Consider the following 19706-nt stretch of genomic DNA (forward strand, 5'->3'; position numbering starts at 1 on the left):
TTTGTAGTACAGTCGAGTACACAGATATCTTTACAACCCAACATTTCAAATATATGTCAATGCGACCTTAAAGTCAGTGTCATAGAGGCGTGTAAATATATTATTGGCATGTTGGCTTGTAAAGATGTTGGTGACGTCGACTGTACATACATAATGAATTAGATTATTTTTAAACTTAATTTCTACTAACTTTAATGTCTTTATTACTGTTTGCAATCATAAAAAAATAAGGGAACTAAAATATTTATTTATACATACATATATTTCAATTACTACATGCTCTAAATCTGCTAGATCAGTAGTTAATTGGAAGTAAGGCAGGACACTCCAGTCTAGATTTAATGTCCTGCCTAAATTGCGACTATGGGTATATTACCATATTAATCATTATATAGTAAATAGGTGACCGGCCGTTTTTTTTGGCATTTAATTATATTTTTTACTCTACTTTATCTACTCATGATGTTATCAAGGATGAAAGTTCAATTACTAAAACGATAATATCAGTATACAATAGAACTTGTTAATCCATTCACTCAGTATACTGATCATAATGCCACTCTTGCGTGACTGACGTACTCTACATTTATGTCATTTACAATTCGTCTACGTGGGATGATGATCGATGATGATGATGATGATGATGATTGATAAAACAATCCTATGTCCAACCTCGGGATTAAAACCAAACTATCTCCATATCACATTTCATCTACATTGGTTCAGCGCTTTAAGCGTGAAGAAGTAACAGACGGAGTTATTTTCACTTTTATAGCCTTAAGGAGGGATTTATCAAAGAAACAGTGATTAGATAATTTAAAACACTCAGTTCACTAATACTTACTTACAATAAAATAAACTTAAAGTACAATATATTAATTAATAGGCGTTTAATAGAGCAATACATAGATTTTAATATAAAAGTTGCCACTCCTGTGGACAAACGTTAACTACGTATTTATTTTTACTGCTGGTTCGTTGGATGGTTCATATACCTATTGACTTTCTATAAAGTTTAAATACATTTTATTTATTTTAGGTTTTTAAATAAACATAAATGAAAATAAAAAGGTATATGACCATTGATATAGACTCTTCTCTTTCCGCACAGACTCTATAAATATATATGAACTATGTAAAAATAATTCCAACTTTTTAAGTGTTTTTGAGTTGAATCGAATTGGTCACATTAGAATCTTAATAAAATAATTTGGTGTTAATATATATATAAATAGTCACGGTAAAATAATAATTATTCCTTGTTTTGTTTGTTTACGAAAATAATTCTCCTGTTTTTTCACCCACGCTTTCTAGTGCGCCACAGTGTAGAAAGATTTATGTAAATTCAAATATACGGCGCAGTGCACACTGTATCCTAAAGTTTCTCTGCCGCTCATGAACAGGACGTTTTACTAATTCTACTTTGTCTATTGACTGCCATTGTCTACCATAGACATTGTAAACTTTGAGGCATCGCGGTGTTGTGCGTGTACCATCTCAAGTGAACTCAAAATTTGTTTTGAAATCCATTATTCTTTCAAAATGTGTTAGATTTCTAAGTGAATGCCTCATTAGCAACGATGGACGGTAACGGTTGCCCGGACGGGCAGGACGATATAGATGGTGGGATTTTCAATGACAAATTTCAACTTCGTCCGAGTGCTGATGATGAAGAAAAGAAGCTGTTTTGGCTGGAAGGAGTGATGGGCTGCTTCTCATCAGTTATCTCCGTATTTCGCCCACCGGCAGAGAAGCCAGCATTGGGTAGGTACTATTTTTATCCTCCCGGGATGCGATGCATTCAAGGTCTATGCGCGAGCCTACAGGGTTGCATTGGAATTGATTTTACGTCAGCGCGCGCATCCCGAAGGATACTCGTCCTTAAACGCTTGTTACAAGCCTCGTTTTACCTCACGTGTGGAGCCTTGACATTGGTCCTTGACCCGTTACCTTGGACGCCTGGGGGACCTGCAATTATTGGCATTTCTCGTACGTTCTCCGTGATAACAACTTGTTGGTTGACATGACATTCGAAATTTAAATTTTGGGAAATGTTTGATATCTTGAATAGAGTGTACTGTTGGAGGGAAAAGCCACCTGAAGAAGGTAAAAAGATTATTGTTTATTTATTTAGTTAGACTATGATCATATGTTTTGGTGGCATCGGAGTTACAATGTACAGTTGATGACAAAGATAATATATGTTTACATTTTACTAAACTTTTTATTCTAAAGGAGTAAGATGCAAAAGTGTAAACATATCCTTGACATTGGCTCTACCATCAGGTATCCATTTATTGATTTAATATCCAGGGAAATAATAGTTTCATATTAATACACTGTAGTGTTACACCAAAAATTATCTGTTTCAGTAATCTAAAACAGCACACATTTTGAATTGATACATCATTATACTCTGTATCTAGGTATAGGTATTTAAAAATGGCTCCTTAAGCCAGTTGAGGGTAGATGATAACATTACATGATCAAATAATGTAGGTAGGTTAAAGTCAGGTTGTTTAGTCACAGATCCAGGCGGTTTTGTATTTAGTTGGTTAACCAATAAATGTTATAACTACCCAAAAATGTATAAATTGTTTGTTAACTTTTATTTAAGTACCTAATCATACAGAGTATAGCATGTAATGAGACTTAGACTTGTGGGTTTAAATATATGCGTTTTAAATCCAAGGCTACTGAGCTGATGACTAATGTTCACTCACAGACCACCTCAACTACCAGACGGAGCACATAAAACTGTAGTCTGTGTGTTTACTTCATGAGGCTCCAGACTATTAACAAAGCCTAGCAATAAGAGTGGGCAGTGGATTCAAACCTCGGCTTGTACCACTGTAAGCTAGTTGCTTTTCGGTGTAGGAAAATATCGTGAGGAAACTGTACTAATCCCGACTAAGGCCTATTTTACCCTCTGGGTTGGAAGGTGAGATGGCAGTCGCTTCCATAGAAACTAATGCCTATGTCAAGGGAATCCCAGAATCCCATGGGACCTGCAATTGTTGGCGTTTCTTTTCTTTCAAACAAAATGCCTGGACAATGTGAGGAAGATGATAACAGAAAACACACATGACTCAGGATAAAATATCTGTGCTCATCACTCAAATAAATGGCCGTCCTGGAGGTAAATCTGCGGACCATCAACTTGATAAGCAGGGTCAGTACCAACTAGGGTTGTCAAATACTGCCAAAACTCAAGATTTGAAGATGAATGGCAGGTACAACCATAGCCTTACCACATTGCTGTCACAACAGTATGAGAAACACAATGAAGGAGGCTACTCCTTCAGAATAATAATAATATAATAATAAAGACGTTTATTCAAAAAGTTTAAACATACACACAATAATGCTTACAAACTAATTGTAAAGGAAAGTGGCTCAGCTGATGTGTGTGCCAAAAGGTCTCGGTGCACAGCGGCCTTAAGACTTCCAGCAACAGACGCTGTTATTCTGCCACTACCATATTTGTATATCTAGAATCTAAGGACAGTAGAAACATTTACATTATTACATATTATAGGACAGGATAGCAAAACCGAACAATGTGCAGTGGATAAAAAGTGCTAACTTAACTAAATTTAAATATCAATAGAGCAGGTCACTCGACTAAGTGTATGTTACTTTCTTTCATCATCTCCCTCGGCCCTTTGGTCCAGAACTGAGTGATGACCAAGGCCTTTGGTCCTGACGACCAGCATCCTACATATAGTAAATAGGCCCCAATAAATTTCTGACTCTTAGTTAAAAACTTGCAAAGTTTGATATCTGGTTGCCAGGAGGCTATTATAACTACTTTATATTCTTCAACAAAGTCTTCTTTGTGACATATAATATATTATATTCCATCAAAAACATAAATGTGAAATGAGAGCTAAGTTCTATTTTAAGGATATGCGTTGTTGACTTCGCTGGTAAAAAAATTGAGGATCTATATGTGCCAAGATTTTTCATAAAGGCTATATTTTTGAATGTTCCTTTTCTAATATTTAGTTTGTTGGTACAAAAACTGGTTAAGAACAAATCATGAACTATAATTACATCCCAAGTGAACTAGAACTTGGTACCCATTATAGACCGCAATTCCGGCAAAGTAAACAATATATTCTTAATATTGAACTTGGTTTCTTATATCACATACATATATTTTTTTGAAGGGATGTTTTCTTTTTGGACAGATATTATTAATATTCATCATAGTTGATTTGGAAAGAAAAATTTATTTCTGCTATTACAAATTCGATAGACGCTTAGTGTGGGAATAAAAAGAGTTTTATGGAAAATATTAAAAATCGTAAAAAAAAATCCTGTTTCATTATCTTAGGTTCGTAACCACACAGTTGCTCAGCTGGATGCCTAATTTCAACTAGCTAGGTCATCTGGAAGTGGGTTAGGTTTTTGATGTTAGGTCAGTCAGCCAGTGGAAAAATCCCGATTTTTACATGTTTGTATCTTAATAACGTTGTGCTATATTCGTGAAGTTTGGGGTTTTAGTTAGCTTTAAGGGTCTTTTACGTAGGGGTCAAAAGTGGCTCCTGATTCGTGTACACACGGGCGTTGCGTCACTAGTTCTCTTCTTTTAAACTTGGCTTGACACATTGTTGCATGTCTAGATTGTACCTAGAAGGCAACATCAATCTCTTACAACTATATGTACCCCCAGCACTGACTTTCACCAGATTTATTGCCAAATAAATGTGTCCTGCTCCTGAGTCACGAAATTTCAGTTTACGAATGTCTTTTACCTGGCTACCAGCGACATTATGATTTTAGATGTGTTCCATTGTAGCATCAAACACTATATTTTGAACCAACTTTGATAATGATAAACGAGGCAGTTCTTTAATATGCCAATTTTTTTTACTTTTGCCTGGATTTGCCCTACATTATTCTTATTCCTTTCGTTCGTTTGTTACCGTCCATTTATTTTTAAACTTATTATGTAAATCATAAACATTTTCAATCAGGATCAAACTTGAAAAACATTATCCAGATCCATTTTCTTATAATTATTTGCTATAATATTAATTTTATAATTATGGAATCCTTCAAGTACCATAAATAACTTTAAAGATTTTGACATTATAACTTCTTGTCGATTGACAAAATTTTGACTAAAGTTGGTGTGAGAATTTGCTGTGCAAAGGGGCATGAGGAATTTTAAACTTATGTATAAAATACATCAGTTACAAGTTAAAAGTTGTGTCTGGATTACAAATTCACATTATAATGCCACTGGCAATCGGGGAATGTTACTATGTGTATATTTCTTCGTAATAAAACTAAAAACTGAATTATAATTATAAACATACAAACAAGTTCTTCATATAGTAACCAAGTTATTTTGTAATCAAATTAAAAAGTAGTAGGTGTAAAAACAATGAAAGAAAAAACCTTGATTTGATAGCCCAGCCTGTACAAGAGTTAAGTAACGTCATTATTTCATAGACGTTTGACGTTTAAAATACACGTGCACTGTCTGGGCTGTCAAAACCGCTGCCAACTTCCTGGTCTGGCTCTAACAACTTCATTTTCTTGCATCATCTAAACACATGCTAACCATATTATTTTTCCTTATTTTTTCGACCTGCACAATCAATACTACTTTCGACTATTCCAGCAAATTTATTACTTTACTAATTTAACAATATAAAAATACGTTTCTCAAAAAACGAAACAAGATTATTAACAAAATATCAAAACTCCAACATATGTATTGTATAAAACACGTAACATTATGCAACCTGTACATTTTTAAAAAGTCGGCCATTACACGACAACCTCTAACCCCTAACCTTGATCTGCGCGTTCCGCGCTGCAATCGATAATGTGCTCTCCGACCACCCCACAAAGCTCATATTTAAATGATATGCGCAGATGCGCGCGCATGCGTTGTTCTCAAGGTTTCCAAAATGGCGGTACTTCGTGAAAAATACAACTGCGATACGACCTTTAGGACGAGATAGACTTGAAGCGTCTCGCACGTAAATCCAGTATAATATAGGGCCTACCGCGAACAGCGAAGTTCGCCGATTGCGAGCATCTTTCTCTTTTATTATTCTAATTAAGGCGTAATTAGAGTGACAGAGAAAGATGCCCGCATTTTGCGGTGTTCGCGATATGCCCTCAGATCTCTGCAAACTACAGTTACCAAAGATCTTAAAATAAAATTTAAACTACGTACGTAGGCGAATGTTCGCGTGCCTCAAGTTATTCTATAGAAAATTCTAGGAACGCGTCCTTGGTCCTTAATATTTGGGATAGTTGAATGTTATGACCTTTCACCTGAAGTTTCCAGAACCAGTATACATGATACATGATAACACATAGATATTTCAGATCAACAGACCAAATTATGCTAGGGACTCTGCACGGAGAAAATTGTATTAAGTAGGTAAGTGCGTCACTGTACCTACTTAATACAATTTCAACAACGCAGTATGACTTAGAATTCTGACCTGTTTCGTGACTGGCTTATTATTCAAATCTCAAATCGACTAAATATTAAGATGACAAAAAAGTAATTAGAAGTAATAGAAATTGTCCAAACAAAGTAAAAGATAAGATAAATAATCCGATTATCTAAACTATCTAAAGACGCCATTTCATCGTTTTATTTTTCTTATGTGCTTATTTTTTTATAGACGGTGTGAAGTATGCTATGTTTTTCAAGCCCAATTTTTATCATTTTTTATTTACTCCTGATAACACCAACTACTCATCTTGTGTTTTTATTACTCATAGGTACTCTTGCATGGCAATTATTGATTAATTCTCTGCTAATTTGCGAATAATTATGTCATATACTTAGAAGGGAAAACCATACTATTCTACCATGGGAATAGCCAGGGGGCGCCACAAGTCCTCAGATAAATATTTGACCTATGCCGCCGTGACCTAGTTAGTTAGTTAGTTAGTGCTTCTGGGCATTTTCCGCAAATCGACAACCATTGTGCCTATTTTGCGTGAAACGAGGTAGCGCTACTCTAACCACCCCAGCTCCTCCACGAAGCCTAGCAAAGTTTTCAGGTTGCTAATTGCCTCTCCTAGTGTGCACGGAGTCCCTAGGTATTTGTTCCTGTATACTTCTACCTGTTTGCAGTCTAGGAGAATATGTTTTGTTGTTTCTTCTTCTTCCATGCACGCTCTGCACATGGGGCTGTCCGTTTTACCCATATTGTGTAGGTGTTTGTTAAGTGTGTTATGTCCTGTAATTAATCCTACTATTTTACGTAGTTGGTTTCGAGGTGTTTTCAGTAGTATTTTGGTGAGTTTGTGGTTCAGTTCCGGTAGAAAATCCTTAGTCTGCCTGCATGTGTCCATTTCATTCCAGTATTTATTGTGCAGTTGATTTATTTATTTACTCCTGATAACACCAACTATTCATCTTGTGTTTTTATTACTCATAGGTACACTTGCATGGCAATTATTGATTAATTCTCTGCTAATTTGCGAGCAATTATGTCAAAACCATACCATTCTACCATGGGAATGGCCAGGGGGCGCCACAAGTCCTCAGTAAAAATATTCGACCTATGCCGCCGTGACTTAGCTGGCCGAGGGCCTGAGCCACCTGTTGCGATAGCAGAGGTCGGTGGTTCGATTCCACGCCATCCCTGGGTCCTGGAGGCCTCTGTCACTTTTTCTAAGTATAGTTTAACGACCAGTTTGGCCTAGTGGGTAGTGACCCTGCCTACGAAGCCGATGGTCCCGGGTTCAGATCCTGGTAAGGGCATTTATTCGTGTGATGAGCGTGGATGTTTGTTCCTGAGTCATGGGTGTTTTCTTTGTATTTAAGTGAAGTATTTATAAATATTTATATATTATATATTATATTATATATATATATATATATCATTGTATAAGTACCCTCAACACAAGCCTTATTGAGCTTACAGTGGGACTTAGTCAATTTGTGTAATAATGTCCTATAATATTTATTTATTTATATGACATTTATTTCAATGAAAATATTTTCATTGTAATTATAATTATTTCTAAAGTAACTTACCACTATAAGTATATCATGGGGAGAATCCCTTCTGCAAATGCGATATTTTAATTTATAAACATTACATTGCATTGCATAAACGTATCTCTTTGTTCACCATTTCTTGTTGCTGCCTATAGGGAACGTGCATGAACTATAGGAGGCAGCACAGGAGCCGTCAGATTTTTGGCGCGAGGCGTAAATGTGATGTTTATTGTTCCAATGTAGCCCACAAGATGGCAGAACCTACTATGCACAAGAAAACACGTGACGTGTAAATGTACATGTTTATTGTTCCGATTCAGGCCAAAAGATGGCAGACCCTCCAACGCGCACGGTCCCTATTTCACGGTCTGTTAGTAGGGTCCTTTAATTTATTAATAACACATATACGTATGCCCAGAATTTTCTCTTAATTTAAAGTTACAGGCTAAAGTAAGGGTGCTAAGCGCGACGAATTTAGTACATTGACCTGCCTGTTCCTATCTTGACCGCGCGCGTGTAATTATATTGATGTCTCTCTCGCACAGTGACATCGACCGCCGGCATCATGGGCGGGTCAACAATATAATTACGAGAATCATGTCACGGTTAGAGATTTTGTACCACCTAACGCTTGACTTTGACCCTTAATTCTGACGTTTCTCTAGTTTGTACAAACATATCATTTAATGAATAACATTCTAGTTTTAAGTCGATTGTACAATCACCTTGTATCATTATTTTAACATTCTCATCTCATCTTATCGTTTGCCCCCCGCAAGATGTTCGGTGCATTGCACCTTTAACACGTTTATAGCCTCGTGCGGCGCGTGCGTACGCTGTCAGCAAAACACGCGTAACATTTAATAATAACACTCAACGCGAACCCGATCCCGCACAACATTATTATGCAAAAATGTATTACTTATGATATGATTTTTTACGAGTACGAACTGACCAGAATTATTTTTTTAGAAGAAAAATGGGAGATACCTGCGGAGGCAATCACGAATCTCGTGTACCTCGGCTCCGGCGCCCAGGGCGTCGTATACGGCGGGCAAATCAACAACGAAATGGTGGCCGTTAAAAAACTGCGAGACCCGGCCGAGACTGACATTAAACATCTCAGGAAACTCAATCATGACAACATAGGTTCGTGACTTATCCACATTATTTACTCAGCTCCACAGTACCCTTTAATTGGCAACGGGACACAGGAGGCATATTACCTTTGACCGCTTTTATGCCATTTTTCTGAACAGGCGGGTCCTCACAGAACGCGAAACAACTCGGTCTGTGTAGATGTGTGACGGCCGCACTTCTCCACCGACCGAGCTGCTACGCACGGGTTTGGTTTATTGTACCTTAATTTTATTTTACCCATTTATTAAAAATCTCAGAATGCCTAATTTTATTAACTCAAAATATCATATTCACAATGTCAAAGGTGCTTTTTAGCGATAAGACCGCCTGTTGTTACCTGGTTCTATTTTCCTTTAAAATTCATTTGTAGTTTTACATGTATGTAAAATGTATAATTGTTGGTGCAATAAAGAATATTTACTTACTTACTTACTTACCTTAATCGCAAAATACCTAAATTATTGAGTGCTATCCAATATTGTTGTCTTTAGTTCCGGGGTTCCAGCAGATTGTTAAAAAATAATAATTCATGCTAATAAGCTTATAAAATTGCAAGAAAAGCGCTGGTGGCCTAGCGGTAAGAGCGTGCGACTTGCAATCCGGAGGTCGCGGGTTCAAACCCCGGCTCGTACCAATGAGTTTTTCGGAACTTAATTACGAAATATCATCATTTGATATTTACCAGTCACTTTTCGGTGAAGGAAAACATCGTGAGGAAACCGGACTAATCCTAACAAGGCCTAGTTTACCCTCTGGGTTGGAAGGTCAGATGGCAGTCGCTTTCGTAAAAATTAGTGCCTACGCCAAATCTTGGGATTAGTTGCCCAGGCTCCCATGAGCCGTGGCAAAATGCCGGGACAACGCGAGGAAGAAGAAGAAGCTTATAAAATTGCAATTAAGACGTAGTTAAGCTTAATATATTTAAAAAAGAAGTCCCATCGGAAAAGCGGCATTTGATCGATCACACATACTTTTAGACATTTGGATATTTTGAGACTTGGACGATATTAATAAAAGTCAATATGACATTCGGCTATTTGAAAAAAAAAAAACATTTTGATATTTCTGCATTTTGAGCCTAAGATATTTTGAAATCTAGGACAAATAAAGACAACGGCATTATGATATTTAGGTGCAATTAAACCAAAGCTTCGCGTGGCAATTTCCTCGCGAGGCAACTCGGTCTGTGTGGACCCTAACCTAACCAAAAACATTAGCACTATTGAGCTCTGAGTAGGCTATAACTGAAGACCTTCCATATATGTATATTTCTTAGTATCTGGGAAGAAAACTGAGGACTACGTTTGTATGGAGAAGCGATCGTCCACTATCGTCTTTAGCACACTAATAAATAAGGTTTATTCTTCCAGTCCGTTTCCGCGGGGTAGTGACCAAGCCCCCCACTTACTGCGTGGTAATGGAATACTGCCAGTACGGGCCGCTGTTCGAGTTCCTGCACAGTGGCTCCCTCTTCGCGCCCAAACAAATTCTCAAGTGGGCGAAAGAGATAGCAAACGGCATGGCTTATTTGCACAGTCACAAGATTATACACAGGGATCTTAAGAGTCCAAAGTAAGTGCTTCAGTTTCTTATTTAAAACTTTGTTTTACAATGAATGGTTACTTTGCCCACTGAAATGTATTTACCTGATTACAATGCAACTTTGCTCATTAGAAAACAGTTTCAAAAAAATCTCGGCAATATTTTTTTTTTAATTTGACCAAAACTCATATAACATGTTTTGCTCTTTATGACCTCAGGAATGCGTGGTTAAAATTTGACGGGTTTTACTAGCCCACGGTGTATTAAGGTTATCGAGTGAAGTCTCATTTTCACTTTTATTTGCCTCCAATTTTCACCTCATCTTCGTAGTTTCTCGCTTTTTAAGCCAACTTTAATTCTAATCTAATTCTAACTTTCCAGCATCCTCATAGCGGACAACCTGGTTGTCAAAGTGTCCGACTTCGGGACGTCGCGGGAGTGGAACGACGTGAGCGCCATCATGTCGTTCACGGGCACCGTGGCGTGGATGGCGCCCGAGGTGATCCGTCACGAGCCGTGCTCGGAGCGGGTCGATGTCTGGTCGTTCGGCGTGGTCTTATGGGAACTTCTCACTCAGGAGGCGAGTGCACCTGCTTTTTCCCTTTTTTTTCAAATTCAACTTTGTCCATTATACTAACTTTACCACTTCTTCAATCGTAACTTTGCCCATTTTAGATACTTTATAAGTTTCAACTGCCCGCTTTTAGTTAGTATGTGGAATGAAAAAAATTTTTTTTATTGGTTTTGTCATTTATTTTTTCATATGCAATTTCAACAAAACTTAACTTGTAAAAAAACATTGCATTTTCGTGCCTTCCCAGCCTTTGATATTACCCAATTCAATTTATTTTTCCATATTTCTCCAAAATCCAAATTTACTTAAAAACACCAGTTAACTGACTTTGTTTACCCACTATTTCCTCCAGATACCTTATAAGAACATGGAGACGCACGCGATCATGTGGGGCGTCGGCACCGACACTATCTCCTTGCCCGTTCCGGCCTCAGTGCCCGACAGCATGCAGCTCTTGCTCACTCAATGTTGGAACAGGACGCCTAAAAACAGGTGAGCTCGTGTTTACAAGCTTTTATTTAACTTGCATTGTATGTACGTTCGGGTCAAATCTTGCATGCTAATTATACCCACTTCCCATTAACCGACTGAACTTCACATACATATGTAAGTTGGGTGAAATACAATATTATGGTACCACCGAGCTGATCTGATAAAGGACACAGGACATAGGTATTGGTAATCTTCTGGAGTTGCCTAATGTAAGTTCTTAGTTGCAATATACAATAATAATAGTTACATGAGATATTAAAGAAAACAACGTTGTTTCCATACTTCCGTACGGTTAATAATAATCAATTTTTGGCTTAAAATATAAAAATATGGTGATAATTCATATCAAATGACCAATGAGCGGAATTCTTCATAGCAAAAATCGAACTGTCAGAGGGATTGACCTAACTGTTTTATCGACTTATCGATAAATATTTGTCACTTAACGAAACACAGGTGTCCCTAATTAGCTGACCGCCACTGTATTTTGGTATAATAGTAAAGAATTAAAAGAATAAAACAGAAAATACTTTTATGATGTAAATGAACGTAACATTTAGAGCAATATATTGTGGAAGAATCTTCTTTGAAACTGAAATAAGAATCTTTCTGTATCCATTTTTTTATTGTTTTCTTTTAGGATTAACCATTTTAGTAACACGGCACGGAAATCACTCATGAAAACTCAAGTGACATAAATGACATATGTGACGCTGACATGATTTACTTTAATACGGAGATGCAAGTTGCTTATCAAAGCGGTCAAATGTTACAGAATAATCTTTTAAGTTTATTATGGATACCTAATGCTATTTATTCCGTAACATCGATAAGTCGATAAAACAGTTAGGTCAATCCCTCTGACAGTTTGATTTTTGCTATGAAGAATTCCGCTCATTGCAAATGACATATAAACAGAATATTGATATATAAACAGAATAAATTAGCACGTTTTTTATAGGCCACCCTTCAAAATAATAGCCGCGCACCTAGAGATAGCCGGCGACGAGTTCGCAGAGATCCACCAGGAGACCTTCAGCGTGACCCAGCAGACCTGGAAGAAAGAAGTGCAGGAGGGCATGTCGCACCTCTACACCAAGTACGTAAAAACGCGGCCAAGTGCGAGTCGGACTCGCCCATGAAGGGTTCCGTACCATTTATGACGTATTAAAAAAACTACTTACTAGATCTGGTTCAAACCAATTTTCTTTGGAAGTTTGCATGGTAATGTATATCATATATTTTTTTTAGATTTTTCATTCCGTTATTTTAGAAGTTACAGGGGGGGGGACACACTTTTTTTCACTTTGGAAGTGTCTCTCGCGCAAACTATTCAGTTTAGAAAAAAATGATATTAGAAACTTAATATCATTTTTGAAGACCTATCCTTAGATACCCCACACGTATGGGTTTGATGAAAAAAAAAAATTTTTAAATTTTTATGACGTATTAAAAAAACTACTTACTAGATCTCGTTCGAACCAATTTTCGGTGGAAATTTGCATGGCAATGTATATCATATATTTTTTTTAGATTTTTCATTCTGTTATTTTAGAAGTTACGGGGGGGGGGGGGGGGGGGGACACACACTTTTTACCACTTTGGAAGTGTCTCTCGCGCAAACTATTCAGTTTAGAAAAAAATGATATTAGAAACCTCAATATCATTTTTAAAGACCTATCCATACCCCACACGTATGGGTTTGATAAAAAAAGATTTTTTGAGTTTTAGTTCTAAGTATGGGGAACCCCAAAATTTATCGTTTTTTTTCTATTTTTGTGTAAACATTATAATGCGGTTCATAGAATACATCTACTTACCAAGTTTGAACAGTATAGCTTTTATAGTTTCGGAAAAAAGTGGCTGTGACAGAATCGGACAGACAGACGGACATGACGAATCTATAAGGGTTCCGTTTTTTGCCATTTGGCTACGGAACCCTAAAAACACATTCATTACATCGGGCGCAAGCGGCTTGTGACGAAATTTTTCGATTGTGCTCAACTTACATTTTAGAATAATTGCTGTTTTGTATACATTTTAGTCATGAAAAACAAATTATGAAATTAGGGAAAGTACGTTTTTTCAAAGTTCAAAACTATATCTTAATTTAATTGATTCCATTGTGTTACGAGAATTAGATCCTTTTAATATAAGTTACATGTATGTAAGTGTGTTTATATTCTTCTTGTTTCTTCTTAGTTTGATACAAATACTAAATTACGTTTTAATTGTATAGTATTATAGTTTTTCAACAATGATTATTGTAGTACAACTTTTAATAAACTACTTATACATATGCGTATGAAATAAATACATTACAATACAATTAATATTCGTAACACAGTGGAATCAATTACATATGGACGAATACAGACTTAATTAAGGCTTTAATTGAGTATGTATTTTTTTTTCCAATTTTTTTTTAAATATGTTACGGTCCGTAAAAAACCGGCTAACTTTAGAAGCGCGCCGTTGTTTTATGCAATAGACGCAACGGTGAACGCATGCGTCAACGGAATGTAGGAAAAATTACAATGCGGTCATTAGGTTATCTGATGTAAAATGGGTGTATGCGTTTATCTCATGATCCGCTCGCTTTAGACATTATAATTATGAACAAAAACGTATTCTTTAGGAGCGGTAAGCCAGCCGACGTGCAGGAGACAGCTACTAGGAAAGAGGAGTTGAAACACGCACGTGATATCAGACAGGTTCGTTTTATTCTCCAGGGCTCAGACTTTTAGCGTGGATGACGTAAAAATAAATACTACGTATGATTGTACTCAGTTTTGTCGTCATTAATTAGTTGGTCAACCTTCACAGCTTCCCCGTCTAGATTCTGGACTGCTCTGCGGACATCCTCTTCACTTTCTCCTAGAAGGGGCCTAGGCCTAGGTACCGCTGGAGAGACGAGAGACTTTTAGATGACCCATAGAAAAAGTATTGTAAATAAATAAAAAGTATTGTATACAATAGTGATATAATCAGCTTTCTATTGTATCACGTTTGTAGAAAATACTATAGAGAACTAGGCGCCGTCGACTGGACAGAAACAGTTTTGGATAGAGAAGCATGGCGGTCTTTGGTGTCGGAGGCCAAGATCCACTTCGGGTCGTTGCGCCACAGCAGTAGTAGTAAAAAATACAATTAATCACAACGTCAATTTATTGTTCATCTGAATCATCCTGTGTGGTTTGACTTCATCGGCACTAAAAGTTCGAGCCCTGTTTATCTTATTTAAATACCAATTAAATGGTGACTTTGCCCACTTTTTATCTGTAGATTTTTTGCCTTTTGTTACTGAATACTCCATTCCAGATATCATTAAATATAAATAAAAGTGTTTTTTTTTTTTATGGTGCAATTTTTATAATGTCATTCAATTATTATTCTTTATTCTTTCTGAATAATACGCTCCAAATCTAGTTCTTAATAAAATATCAAGAAGAACTACAAATTTATTCACAAATCATTTTAGCGACTTTCACATGTTAATTTGTATATAGTGCAATATTCTGATTGTAGTTTACAATAAATAAATAAAATTTCTGTCTTGTTTATTCAACAAATTTACAAAAAAGTACAAATGGCGAATGGCACTGGTCAAGAACGCTTGATGTTAGGTGTCATTACTGTCACTGTTTACAGTTTGCTTTTGTAATTGTTCACGTTGTATCGATATCTAAGTTGTTTGCTGTACAACTTCACAGATTAAGATTAGAATATCTGATTTTGTGATTCTTTAGTCTAATGTTATCTGGAATGAATTATGTATAAGGGAAAATTCCACCAGAGTATCGTTTACTGCCGCAAATACTTTTATTTTAATGAGAATGCTATACCTCTCACGTCGAATGATAATGAAAAATAATTATAGAAATATATTATTACCGTATTTTTATTACTTGAATGTTACATTCGTATATAAATGAATGTGCTAAATTCCAAAAAATGTCTAAAAACATTTTACGTGTCAGTTACTCGATATAAAATTGAACTGTCATACGGGGCCCTGATGAAAGCCGACTTTGAGTGGGACACTGCAAATATTTGAATAGTGCCATAGATTAACAATTTATCGTTCGACTAAGTAGAAGAGTTCGCGTTCTTGAATTCTGCTCAATAGGTGGTAACTTTGCCCACTTCTACTAGTTGCTTGTTGTATTTTTTTTTTTCAATATTTTCACATTCTTCACTTTTCATGGTCTCGAAATAAATTAAATATTTGCCTGTAGGTTTACGAGAAGCAACTAGCGCGAGCCAACGAGTTGTACATGGAGGCGTGCGCCGTCAAACTGCAGCTGGAGCAGCGGGAGGCCGCTCTCAGAGAGTAAGCACTGAAGCCTCTGTTCATCACACTTGCTTGTCAAAGGTGTTATTACACGTAGGCAATGCGGTCTGTAAATCCTAAATTTCGACCTAGGCCTGTAATGTTTATTTATTTCCTTTTTTCCCTTACATGAACGTCGTTATATTTCAACCAATTCACACAAAACCTTAACAAGTTATATAGCTAAACCTTCCTCAAGAATTACTCTATTGATAGATGAAAGTCGTATGAAAATGCGGTCAGTAGTTTTTAGTTTTGAAGTAGTTTTATAAGCAGGGCCCGTACATTTCATGCCGTTGACGGAAAAATTACGTCACGCTATATAGAGTATCATTCCAGTTAGTATTTTCCTAATAATTAATCAGTTGACAGCCTCTTTAGTTAACTGTTATAGATACTTGACAATCAGTACAGAAACGTCTGACTTTTATCTTATTTTCACCCAACTAAATAATAGATGATGAAATACTTTTGATTTTTAACAATGTATTTTACGCAGCAAGTATTTATTTTCCTACGCGTCAATAGGTAAGTTATCAAAAGCTGTTGTGTTGTAAGGAAACTCCTTGTATGTTAAACTACGTCATTTTTCGTCATCGGCATGAAATGTACGGACCCGGTGTATAAGATGTAAAGATAAGATAAAGATAGTTTATTATTCAGGTAGGCATATTACAATGCGCTTATGAACGTCAAATAAAGCTACGTCGGCTCTAACCCTACACCTCTGACCCGAGAAAATTTAAATCGCCCCCTCAATTGGAGGAGGGTATCCCAATATGGACCGGCAAGAAACTCGGCGGGACACATCTTTTCAAAACATTACATCTTATAATTAACATGCATTAAATAAGAAAAAAAATACAATTTAGATTACTATAGAAATCATGCAATTACATACAGTAGCTACTTTTCTTTATAGAAATTTGATTAAAAAAGTATATATGTCATATCAAATGATACAGATACGCAGCTCTTTCAGAAAACATATCAAAAAAGAAATGAGAATATACATTATATAAATCTGACAGATTGCTATACCTACAAAAAATATTTGATGTCCTTGCTTACAATTTTACATATACACATAATACAATTATTTTAATTGCTACTTGTTTTTGCAGTTTCTAATTTCGACCATGCATGTTTGTCTGTCAAGTAGTCCTCGACTCTGTAATAAGCCTTCAACATCAATGACTTTTTTAAGTAATTCTTAAGAGCTGGCAAGGGTAATCTTAAAGCATCGTCAGGTAAATTGTTATAACAATAAATGCATTGTCCAGCGAATGAATTTTGTACTTTGCGGACACGAAACTTTCTGATAGTAAGCTTATTTTTATTTCTAGTGTTTCATCTGTAGTGAATTGACGTTTTCCCCTAGAGTTACGGACGCTAGGTTGCGTGACAGTCGTGCACATAGCGAATATTGTATTCACCACTTTAACCTTTCAGGCGCGAAAAGGCCCTAAAATCCTGCCGCTGTGGCTTCCGAAAACAAACGCTCCACCGCCAGAGCTCAACCTCTTCAGATGGCAAGTGCCGCGCGGAGCCAGTGCATAGGCGGCAGCGGAAGCGGGACACCGTCATCACACAAGAACAACAGAAGACCAGCACCGTGCTACTGAGCGACGGGAACAAGGTATGTAAACAACGTGTGGGGCCAGTGCACAGGCGGCAGCGGAAGCGGGACACCGTCATCACACAAGAACAACAGAAGACCAGCACCGTGCTACTGAGCGACGGGAACAAGGTATGTAAACAACGTGTGGGGCCAGTGCACAGGCGGCAGCGGAAGCGGGACACCGTCATCACACAAGAACAACAGAAGACCAGCACCGTGCTACTGAGCGACGGGAACAAGGTATGTAAACAACGTGTGGGGCCAGTGCACAGGCGGCAGCGGAAGCGGGACACCGTCATCACACAAGAACAACAGAAGACCAGCACCGTGCTACTGAGCGACGGGAACAAGGTATGTAAACAACGTGTGGGGCCAGTGCACAGGCGGCAGCGGAAGCGGGACACCGTCATCACACAAGAACAACAGAAGACCAGCACCGTGCTACTGAGCGACGGGAACAAGGTATGTAAACAACGTGTGGCGCCAGTGCACAGGCGGCAGCGGAAGCGGGACACCGTCATCACACAAGAACAACAGAAGACCAGCACCGTGCTACTGAGCGACGGGAACAAGGTATGTAAACAACGTGTGGGGCCAGTGCACAGGCGGCAGCGGAAGCGGGACACCGTCATCACACAAGAACAACAGAAGACCAGCACCGTGCTACTGAGCGACGGGAACAAGGTATGTAAACAACGTGTGGGGCCAGTGCACAGGCGGCAGCGGAAGCGGGACACCGTCATCACACAAGAACAACAGAAGACCAGCACCGTGCTACTGAGCGACGGGAACAAGGTATGTAAACAACGTGTGGGGCCAGTGCACAGGCGGCAGCGGAAGCGGGACACCGTCATCACACAAGAACAACAGAAGACCAGCACCGTGCTACTGAGCGACGGGAACAAGGTATGTAAACAACGTGTGGGGCCAGTGCACAGGCGGCAGCGGAAGCGGGACACCGTCATCACACAAGAACAACAGAAGACCAGCACCGTGCTACTGAGCGACGGGAACAAGGTATGTAAACAACGTGTGGGGCCAGTGCACAGGCGGCAGCGGAAGCGGGACACCGTCATCACACAAGAACAACAGAAGACCAGCACCGTGCTACTGAGCGACGGGAACAAGGTATGTAAACAACGTGTGGGGCCAGTGCACAGGCGGCAGCGGAAGCGGGACACCGTCATCACACAAGAACAACAGAAGACCAGCACCGTGCTACTGAGCGACGGGAACAAGGTATGTAAACAACGTGTGGCGCCAGTGCACAGGCGGCAGCGGAAGCGGGACACCGTCATCACACAAGAACAACAGAAGACCAGCACCGTGCTACTGAGCGACGGGAACAAGGTATGTAAACAACGTGTGGGGCCAGTGCACAGGCGGCAGCGGAAGCGGGACACCGTCATCACACAAGAACAACAGAAGACCAGCACCGTGCTACTGAGCGACGGGAACAAGGTATGTAAACAACGTGTGGGGCCAGTGCACAGGCGGCAGCGGAAGCGGGACACCGTCATCACACAAGAACAACAGAAGACCAGCACCGTGCTACTGAGCGACGGGAACAAGGTATGTAAACAACGTGTGGGGCCAGTGCACAGGCGGCAGCGGAAGCGGGACACCGTCATCACACAAGAACAACAGAAGACCAGCACCGTGCTACTGAGCGACGGGAACAAGGTATGTAAACAACGTGTGGGACCAGTGCACAGGCGGCAGCGGAAGCGGGACACCGTCATCTCACAAGAACAACAGAAGACCAGCACCGTGCTACTGAGCGACGGGAACAAGGTATGTAAACAACGTGTGGGGCCAGTGCACAGGCGGCAGCGGAAGCGGGACACCGTCATCACACAAGATCAACAGAAGACCAGCACCGTACTACTGAGCGACGGGAACAAGGTATGTAAACAACGTGTGGGGCCAGTGCACAGGCGGCAGCGGAAGCGGGACACCGTCATCACACAAGATCAACAGAAGACCAGCACCGTACTACTGAGCGACGGGAACA

At 38.7% G+C, this 19706-nt stretch overlaps 1 protein-coding gene across 1 annotated transcript; it reads left to right on the plus strand.

Moving 5' to 3' along the window:
• The first annotated feature begins 395 nt into the window (after positions 1-395).
• On the plus strand, positions 396-19694 carry LOC133529382 (uncharacterized). The gene is made up of 10 exons (XM_061867089.1): positions 396-1764; positions 8963-9139; positions 10501-10702; positions 11054-11252; positions 11599-11738; positions 12700-12837; positions 14377-14452; positions 15977-16071; positions 17524-19573; positions 19623-19694. Exons 1-10 carry the CDS (start codon positions 1581-1583, stop codon positions 19692-19694), a joined length of 3333 nt encoding a protein of 1110 aa, XP_061723073.1. The 5' UTR covers positions 396-1580.
• The last annotated feature ends 12 nt before the right edge of the window (positions 19695-19706 follow it).

Source organism: Cydia pomonella, chromosome 1 (assembly GCF_033807575.1).
Source record: "Cydia pomonella isolate Wapato2018A chromosome 1, ilCydPomo1, whole genome shotgun sequence".
Lineage (NCBI taxonomy): Eukaryota > Metazoa > Arthropoda > Insecta > Lepidoptera > Tortricidae > Cydia > Cydia pomonella.

Coding starts and splice junctions, on each gene's coding strand:
- LOC133529382 (XM_061867089.1), top strand. CDS start 1,581: ATGGACGGTAACGGTTGCCCGGACGGGCAGGACGATATAGATGGTGGG. Junction 9,140..10,500: donor ACTCAATCATGACAACATAG/GTTCGTGACTTA, acceptor TTATTCTTCCAG/TCCGTTTCCGCGGGGTAGTG. Junction 10,703..11,053: donor AGGGATCTTAAGAGTCCAAA/GTAAGTGCTTCA, acceptor CTAACTTTCCAG/CATCCTCATAGCGGACAACC.